Raw genomic sequence first — 10418 nt, 5'->3', positions numbered from 1 at the left:
AGAAATGAACATAACGTAAAGAATCTTTCGGTTTACGGTATACTGAGAGGACTGGTTCTGTGTTTTTTTCTGGTTATCAATCTGTCGGTTTACAGTATACTGAGAGGACTGGTTTTGTGTTTCTTCTGGTTATCAAAATATTTAAGAAAGAAAGTTGGTCATCCTTTTCCCATTCAACTTTAAATTTGATAGTTGGGTGAAGTTGATTAAGGTTGTTGAAAACACTTTCAAAATCACTTCTTTGTTTGGCCACACAAAATATATATCATCAATATATCGGAACCACAGAATTTTTGAAAGGTTTATATTGATGGAAGAATCTAATTCAGTTTCAAAATATTCCATGAAAAGTTTGCACAGTATTGGTGACAGTGGATTTCCCATGACCATTCCATATTTTTGTCTAAAATACTGACCAAGACAGGTAAGTACAATGGTGTTTACACAGATTTCGATAAGAGAGATAAAAGTGTGAATGGGAACAGACAAAGATATGTTCAGTTCAGGTAATTTTATTCAACTGGGTTCTCTAATATCAAACTTCTGACAGTTTGTTCTGTTTACTGTGGTTTTTCTCTACTTGCTACACACAATATTGTGTTTTTTTTATTATTGTCATAAAAACATGTTTTCTCTTAGCCAGTACTTTAACACAATTATTAAACTTCAAAGTTCACTAACATAAGCTTTTAAACTTCCATTACTTTCATGTTTTTTTTATTACATTATGCACAATAACAAAAATTCAAATTCTACCCAAATAAAGATAACACACCATATTTCCCAGAGATATAACCACCATACTGTAATTACTTTTACAAAAATTCTAACATTAAAACTAATGAATTATTTCATACAAAATGACATGACTTCTCACAATATTTTTAGATAAGTAAGGTTATCATTCTGTGTTTTTACCTAAACCTGTACAAAAATGTGGGAAATACTGGAAACTTATGTTATTGTTCTACCTTTAAGTATATGTACGTAAATGATATTACACCAAGTTCTGTTTAGAAATTACTGTTACACCATACTTGTGTTTCATCTATGTATCACTGAACAGAAATTATTATAACCCAAAATTTCACTTTTTATCTGTAGATAAATATATATATATATATATATGACCACTATACTTGTAAACAACTGTGTGTAGATGGCCATTACATTAGTCTTCTATTTCATTTGTTAACTTACCAGTAGAAGCATTTGTAGATAATTCCCCATGTGCTGGTCTTGTTCCAGCAATGCTGTATGGACGTGGTTGTCGTGGGCTGCTGTGAGGTCTGAGAGTAACAGGAGTTTGTTGTTTCATTTCTGCTGGTTTTGAGCTCTGTATGCTGCCCTGCAATCGGGAGGGAGATGACGGCATGATCTTTCTAGCTGCTGTAGATGGTTATCAAAGTATTAGCAGTGTTCACTCAAAAACTTCAATTATTGTATACCAAAACAACTATCCAAATTTATGCTTAAAAGATATTTAGGCTTCTGATTCTTTACATTATCTGAAATTCACTGGTTCTGACACAGAGCATCAGGTTTTAGTTATCCATTCTTGAGAGATAACTTGATATAACTGGATACATACAAATCTTATCTCAGGTTATAGAAGTTTTACCTGTTTTGGAAATTTATGAGCTTGATAAACAAAGTTATTAATTTTATCAGTACTGGTGCAAACTTTAATTTAATAGGAATAAAAAAATGCAAGAACTTCACTTATTTGTTGGATAAACATCTTTTAACTCCTATAGTTAAAGTTAAATTTTCCTTACCTGAAAATGTATTTTTGATAGATACTCACCTCTCACACAGAAAGCTATTTTCCCCATGCATCTGCCTCAGAGATATGCATGCCACTAGTCTTTAGGCAACTCCCACCTAAACTCATAAGATTTCTTGTGATTTGTGCTACTGCATAATAACATTATGTAGCAAAAGAAGTGAGAAGAAAAAAGAAGAAGAAAAGGCTGTAGATGTTGCAGGCTGCCAATAGCTTGAATGGTCATACAGGATGACACAGAAGTCCCAGTCAGGCACGAGAATGAGGCAAATGTGTGTATAGATAAGGAAGGAACTGAATAAGGGGGAGAAAATGGGAGGAAACATGATGCGGTATTGAGCAAGCAAAATGTTGAAGACAAGGCCACCCAGTAATCAGCAAAGGTGGAGACAGCTGAACCCTGTTCAACAACCTGATTGAGAAAGGGTAAATATTTCTGATGGTAGAACAATTAGGAGTAAAGTGGTGACATATGGACCAATGTCGAAAGCCCCCCACCCTCATGGGTAGAAGGACCAGACAGAATGATGATTGGAAATGATTACAGATGGTAAAGTCTGGTTCCATGGGTGAAGGACTGTTCTAAACCAAACATGAAGGTAGAAAGACAAGATTCAGTGATGGAAAAGTGACAGTAGATGTAGAAATATGAGTGTATAACTGGCAGGGGAAGAGAGGATTGGGTTGACAGATGGCAGAGAACCGAGGTTAAGCCAGCCAGAGGGTACCAACAAGAGGAGACAATAAGGAGTGTCACAAGTTAAGGCCAAGACCCAAGGTAAAGGTGCAAGGTGGGTGAGCATTATGACAGGTAAAAGACCAGACCAGGCAGAAGGCAGTGACAGCCATGGCCGAGGGATGGAGAACTGATGATCAGAAGAGGAAGCATGAAAGTGAGAAGGTTGGCTGGGAAATGATGAGTAGAATCCTCAAGAGAGAGACCCCCCCCCCCTATGGAAACAGGGGGAGAAGATACATATTGCAGGCAGAACACAATCCAGTCAAGAGAGATAGTCCACAACCAAGTCATAGTACCTGGTACATGGCAAGCAAAGCAATCAATTGAGAATAGGCTCAAGAGGAAGGTTCAGAGTCTACAAGCAAGAGATACTGGATCAAATTACCCAATGGTGGTTTAGTTAGTAAAAATCAAGGAGGTGTGGAAATGGAACATAACTAAATAATCCACTAGGAGTGGTAACAATAGTACCATGCCCAACAATGTACCATAAGTTCAAGCTCATGGATATGGAGAGAGGACTCATCCTAGGTCCATGTAACAGATGTAAAATAGACGATCAAGGATGCTTCCCAACGTGAGGAGTAAATATATGTGAAGAGTAATAAGTCCAGATTAGGTGGACATAATGGAACACCAATGGTGAAAAGAGATCAGTCCAGCCACCCATACAAATATTAGAATGAAGGAAGGAATAGGAGAACCAGTGAGGTCAAAGAATCCCGTGAGGCATCCCACTGGTTGCACAAGGATCAATTGAGCAGGTGCATATGCATGTGACTTCAAGGAATAAGCAATACCCAAAGAGCCATAAACACCAAACACAAAATCACACATGCAGAACAATTAGGACAGGCACAAATCCTAATGATAGCAAAGTCCAATGCTCACAGACAGATGAGAAGAGGCTAATTCCAGCTGAAAATGTATGGATAAACACCTCCTCTGTGAATAAGATATTTATTGGGAGTGAGGAATTGGTGAAAGTGGTGACAAACAAAGCTTTGAAGAAATGCTGGACAGAGATGGGAGTGGAAGGAGAAAAGAAAACAAAAACAGGTCTGAAAGAAGGACAGTTAGGGAAGTAGAAAGTCCAAGGGTAAAAAGTAGAAAAGTCCCTGTGTGGACAGGAGCTCAAGCCATGACAGTTAGACACCCACAGGACTCTACACAATGGAAACCGACAAGCTCAACAGGACTGACACCAGGTAGAAGAGGAAATTGGGAATCAAAAAGACAGTGAAGGAAGGATGAAGAAGAGATACATGGAGGGTAGGGTTGGGAGCAATGTGGAAGCAACTTACAAAAGCAAGGATTGATGATGGGCAGCACAGCCTGTGATTCAATCAAATCAGGAATATCTCCAAACTTCAGGTCAAAGTAAGGGCTAGTGGAGGACATATAACCCTAATCCCTATCCAACAATGTCAAGTAACAAGAAGGTGAGTGAGTAGGAAAAGGTGAAGGGGAACAACCATAGTTAAGGGAATGAGAATCACCCGCAAAATGCTCTGGGGCACGATGGAGTGCCTCAAATGTGAAAGGTAAAGAGGAGAGGTGAAAAAGTGTGGTAAAAAGGATCAGGAAATAACAAGAGTATTGAGAACTTGAGGGCAAAACCGATGCCAAAAGACCACCACCCCCCACTCCAAAAGGCAAAGGGCAATCCCAAATGTGAGAATGACTAAAATTGAAGAAATAAGAATCAGATAGAAAGGAAAGGAGAGGCTGAAAGTCTTGGAATTGGAAGTGGTCAAGGAATGGTAAGAATTAAGAAATAGGAAACAAGCAGAAGAATATAATACTGGGGAAAGAAAAGAATGGTGCATGTCTGATAAATCAAGATGAAGAAAGCGTGAAAGTTGAAGATTCTCTTCAAGAGGAAGAAAAGTTTCCAAAGCCTAAACAGGTGAAAGAACTATCAACTTCATCCACCTCATTCATCCCACAAATGAGGGTAAGGAACACCTGATGAAGAGATTGGAGCTGAAGTACTTGGCAGCATAAGGGAACCCATTATTATATCCACAATGGCCACCACCCAAGGAAAATGTCTCCATAAGCCATTATTATAACACAATCTATGTGAAGAAATTAGTCACTCACACAAAAAGTAGAAGACATTACATGAACTAGTGTTCATAGGTTGAAGAAACAAAACATGAAAATTAAATTCCCTTAACATTGTAAGTCCCATTAAATTGACAAAGAAAAACAGATCTGGGGTATTTTGTGCTGAGGAATAGGGAGGCTGTGTCACTCTTCTATTGGTGGAGGGCTTTTGCTGCATAATAACATTACTATGCAGTAGTGCAAATCATGATAAATCTCATGAGTTTAGGTGGGAGTTGCCTAAAGGCTAGTGGCATGCAAATCTCTAAGGCAGATAGATACATGGGAAAGATAGCTTTCTGTGTGAAGAGGTGTGTATCAACTCAAAACTTAAAACACTGTTAATGGCTTTAAAAAATAAAAATAACAATGTAAGCTAACATTTACATGACAGTCTTGTTATTTATTCAGTACCACTGTCCTTTGAACATAAGGAGCAGGACATTTAGCTATAACATTAAGCCAAAAAGTTAACTTTCTACTCTAATGAATACAAGTTATATTTTTTACATTCACATGAACTCAAATGACTGTGAATTCTACATAGAAAACTCACAGATAAAATACCGAAGAAATCAAAATAAGAATACAACTTCTGAACTTTAATTTTCCACAAGTTATAGTGTTTGTACAGTTTTTAGCACATACAACAGCTCCTAAGCTTTATTTTGTTGTCAGTTTTACTCTTTGCACAAGTTTAGCATTGTTAAATGTTGTACATCTTAATCAACACAAATCAACAGGACTACTGATAGTTATTTCAACTTACTGAATCCTTTGACAACTGATGTGGTTAACTATTCATTTACTGTATTTCAACAAATATCAGAGGGCTTTACTTTTAGTAAACTGTATTATTACAAATAAGAAACAATCATTATTTTAACTTCATGCTTGGTTATTGCTCAGATAATTAATTGTTTTAGACTGTAAGAAAAATATCTCTTTACCTGATCTAGGTTTTTTAAGTATGCTATTTAAGCCAATCTCTGCTCGTTCCTCTTTGCTAGAACTACTGGAATGTTCAGGGCTTTCCTCAACACCATCCCTTGGAGAGCGACGAGTTTGAGTCAAATGATCAATACGTGACATACTGACTGCTCTGGTATGGCGAGTCCCTGGAGGAGTGTTTGTGGGAGTCCTTCCGCGATCCCATGGAGATGGGACGGTTGGAGTAATATCTGTTTTTCTTCGACCACGTGATATATTAGATAGGTAATTCAAACTCTTTGACATTGCTTCCCCAACTAAATCAATGAAAAAGAATATATTAATGAAATAAGCCTAACAAAATATTATTAAACTAATTTATCTTTATCAATATTTTAGAGATTTTATCTCCAACATATAGCTATGTTTGAGTCACTGTTAACAAAACTAATCAAATTATTTATCCTTCCAAATTACTTTAAATCTTTAATAATCCTTCTTATTCTAAGAGATACTTAATGATTAATTTTAACTATACACCAAGAAAACAATAAAGAATGTTAAATTGCCAAACCTGGTAAAGTAATGAATAAGAAGTGTTTTATTAAATTACAAAGAGATTGGTAATGATTTCTATCACATTATTCTTTGAATGCTTTCTGAGTTTCCTGTGAAACAGGTGTATAATTAATTGCCCACAACAGCCAAAAATTATTAGGTACAGTCATTTTATAAAGTTTAAACATTCTATAAAAAGTAATTATAATACAGAATAAAACTTTTAAATAAATTAAGAGACAACCAAATAAACAGAGAATAGGATAATGCAACAGTATTATATAAGTATTCAGAACAGACTTAATTGAAGTGAAGTTGTGTTATTATTTAAAGTTGGGAGTTCACTTATAATGGATAAACTTTCTTTAATTAAAAGTTCAATATTGGATGATCCAGAAGAGATGACTTTGAAAGTTGTAATCAAGACAGGGTGGTTAGTGTTTTCACTATGTGTGCGAATTATGGAGTTTGGTGGATTTGATAATTCTTTTACCAGTTCTGCTTGAGACTCCCATATGTTTGCAGACTTGCAGGTGTAATTGATGTATAATTTTGCCAATGTAATTGGCATTACAGCCACCACATGTATTTATACATGATCCTGGAATGCATAGGAGTAGGTTCTAAATACTTGGATAATATCGTTGCATTATTCTATTCTATGTTTATTTGATTGTCTTTTAATTCATTTCATACTTATATTGTATATTTTAATTAATTGCTATAGAATGTTTAAACTTTATAAAATGTATGTAGCTAATAACTTACCATGTTCAATATAGTCTGCTGAAAATGGGATATGTATATTTCGAAACGTTCAAGAATTAAATGTTTGTTACTGAACATACACGTGTCAAATGTTCGTTGTTGCCGCCATTGTTCTGTTGTTCATCATTAAACTTTGATTCCCATCAAATAAATCTATTGCTAGTGTTATTAAACAATGCTATGGGAATGATACTCAATGGCTATTTTGTTCACTCAAAAAAACTGACCTCAAACTCCAGAAATTATCATTGGACATTCAATTCTTAACAACTTGCAAGCACCATCAAGTCTTCCCCCAATTCCTCTACTTTAAAATTACAAACCGTTATCTAAGAAATCTCCTGCCTATTTCTCATGTCAATATTGTCTTTTAGAAAAAGATGTTGAAATTCAAACAGACGAAACATTCTAGCATTCAACATGAATCAGCAAAGAATAAACTAAGAAATAACATATCATAGATGGACCTCAACTACCTGCTTAACCTGATTAACAATATTAACACAAAAACTGAAACCCACCTGGAACACAAACAGAATGTTAAACTGAATAAATTAATTCCACATAAAAATACCAACAGTACTGATCCTAACAAGATGATTTTTAACTTCAGTGATATTGTACTCAGGGAACCATGTAAAAGTGCTCTAGCTAAGGGCCTAAAGTTTTGCTTACTTCCCCCCTAAACTTAAATTCTCTGATTACCTGATAAAGATACAGGTGTTGTCATACTTAATAAAGTGAATTACATCAACAAAATGCAAAGTATACTTAGTGATAAAACAAAATTCAAAGCTCTTAATGTAGATTGGCTAAAGTTCACAATGAAACATGAAGAAAAAATACTATGAACCTTAAGAAATTACAAACATTGCAATTAAATTTCAAAAATGTTCTTGAAGACATGTACCCCTCAGGCTCCTACCCATTTTATCCATCATCAGTTCCCATGCTTATAAATTGGCTAAATTCTTCATTCCTATTCTAAAATCAGTCACTTCCAATGAGTTTACAGTTAAAGATTCCTTTTCCTTTGTCCAAGAAATTTCTAATATTAATAAAGCCAATAAATATATACTTGCTAGTTTCGACATTAAATCCTTATTCACAAACATTCCACTTGATGAAACGATACAAATAATCTTAAAGAAACTTTTCTCCTACAAAAATGAAACATATACAAGCTTTAATCACCAACAATTCTAAGAATTACTTAAACTTGCCCTCAAGGACAACCACTTTGTCTTCAACGGTCAGCTATATGACTAAATAGATGGCATTGCAATGAGGTCACCTTTAGGGCCAACTCTTGCCAACATATTTCTTTGTCACTATGAGCATTCCTGGTTAGACACCTGTCCCACTGAAAACAAACCTGCTTTATAAAGAAGATATGTTGATGATATGTTTCTATTCTTTTAAAGCTTTACTCACATCAAACAGTTCTTAGATTATTTAAATTCAAAACACCCTAACATTAATTTTACTTGTAAACCTAAAAACAATGGTAAATTGCTTTTTCTTGATATACAAATCAACAGATTAGATAACCACTTCACTACATCCATTTATTGTAAAAAAACATATACAGGCTTACATACTCAATTTGAAAGTTTTATTATGAATTCCTTTAAACGTAAGCTTATTCTCAGCCTTCTCAATAGAGCATATAACATCTGTTATAACTATCTCTCTTTTCATACCGAAATCACCACCTTACAGAATATTCTAGTAAACAACAACTATCCCATGCATTTTATTCAAGCCCTAACACACTAGTTCTATTATCACAAATTTGAACCCCCCAAAGAAACTATACACTGTTGATAAATACCCATTAAGACTGATTGTTCCTTTTTTAGGTAAGTAAAGTTTCATAGTGAAGTCACAAATTTTAAAAATAATTAAAACGTTTTATCCACAAATTCAGCTACAAATGATATTTATATCACTTTCAAAATACAAAATCTATTCCAATCTACAGACCTATTACCTACCCCTATGCATTCCAGTATCGTATATAAATACATGTGGTGGCTGTAATGCCAATTACACCTGCAAGCATATGGGAGTATCAAGCAGAACTGGTAAAAGAATTATCCAATCCACCAAACTCCATAATTCACACACATAGTGAAAACACTAACCACCCTGTCTTGATTACAACTTTCAAAGTCATCTCTTCTGGATCATTCAATATTGAACTTTTAATTAAAGAAAGTTTATCCATTATAAGTGAACTCCCAACTTTAAATAATAACACAACTTCGCTACAATTAAGTCTGTTCTGAATACTTATATAATACTGTTGCATTATCCTATTCTCTGTTTATTTGGTTGTCTCTTAATTTATTTAAAAGTTTTATTCTGTATTATAATTACTTTTTATAGAATGTTTAAACTTTATAAAATGTCTGTACCTAATAATTTACAATTTACTGAAGACGGAAAAAGTATATTTTGAAACGTTGAAGAATTAAATGTTTGTTACTGTACATATTAACCTTTATAAATAGAAATGTAAGAAAAGAATACTTAATTAGCTACACCAATGGCCATGTCAATTTTTAGTTTTGCTCTAAATACATAACTTATTCTGATTAGAAGTTATTATTTTATACAATTGGAAATCACTCTTGTATAATAATATCAGTAACCTCCCTTACTTCTTGTTTTATGTAAATCAAGCATCTGATGATCTGAAATGCCAATGATTGGTTATACAGTGTACACTCATAAATAAACATATAGTAAAAGTGGTTTTATGTTTTTAACCTTCATATTTCATTTTAATATTAAGCATAGTAGCCCAAACAACAAGAAAAGGCAGGCACTCATGTTACATCCTTAAAATCAAAGTACTGATAAAGTTCTCAGGTATCCTTGACCACTTCTCTGAAAGTATTGATAAAGCTCTGAGGTATCCTTGACCACTTCTCTGAAAGTATTGATAAAGCTCTCAGGTATCCTTGACCACTTCTCTGAAAGTATTGATAAAGCTCTCAGGTATCCTTGACCACTTCTCTGAAAGTATTGATAAAGCTCTGAGGTATCCTTGACCACTTCTCTGAAAGTATTGATAAAGCTCTCAGGTATCCTTGACCACTTCTCTGAAAGAGCTACTTTCATAATTCTAGTGGCTGAAATCATTTAACAGGATATGAATTCTGGTGATTGTTCAGGCCACTCCTTTCGGCCAAATCCTCTTCTTCTCCAAGAAATGTATTGTTCAATTTAGCATAGTGGAGGCAACTGTTATCACCTAAGGCCACTCCATTCTATCATCCCCATTTCCTTCAAGGAATATATCAACAACTTTAGTCTGGGGTGAGCTTTTCAAAGAATGTATCAACCAATTTAGAACAATCAGAATAAACATTCCAAGGAATGCATCAACCAGTTTAGAATGGTTGGGCTAAGCATTCCAAAAGTGTATCAACCAGCTTAGCACGGTCGAGGTAAGAATATCAAGAATGTACCAATGGACAAGTTTTTATGTGTTAATGAATAATGACAAGGACTGGC

The 10418-nt window shown here is 34.6% G+C and overlaps 1 protein-coding gene across 5 annotated transcripts in view; it reads right to left on the bottom strand.

The window, feature by feature from the left end:
* The window catches only part of LOC106465092 (ensconsin-like), a 72114-nt gene that overhangs the window by 30296 nt on the left and 31400 nt on the right, over positions 1–10418 (bottom strand). For all 5 annotated transcript variants that reach the window (XM_022392919.1, XM_022392920.1, XM_013925287.2 and 2 more), the window contains 2 exons: positions 5588–5884; positions 1201–1389 (listed from right to left, as the gene is read on the bottom strand). In XM_022392919.1, the coding sequence (XP_022248627.1) occupies positions 1201–1389; positions 5588–5884 (486 nt within the window). The remainder of the gene's footprint in view (positions 1–1200; positions 1390–5587; positions 5885–10418) is intronic.

Source organism: Limulus polyphemus, unplaced genomic scaffold (genome assembly GCF_000517525.1).
Source record: "Limulus polyphemus unplaced genomic scaffold, Limulus_polyphemus-2.1.2 Scaffold1832, whole genome shotgun sequence".
Classification (NCBI taxonomy): Eukaryota; Metazoa; Arthropoda; class Merostomata; order Xiphosura; family Limulidae; genus Limulus; species Limulus polyphemus.
Note: the sequence above shows the minus strand (reverse complement) of the source record. Positions and strands in the feature narration are given on the sequence as shown.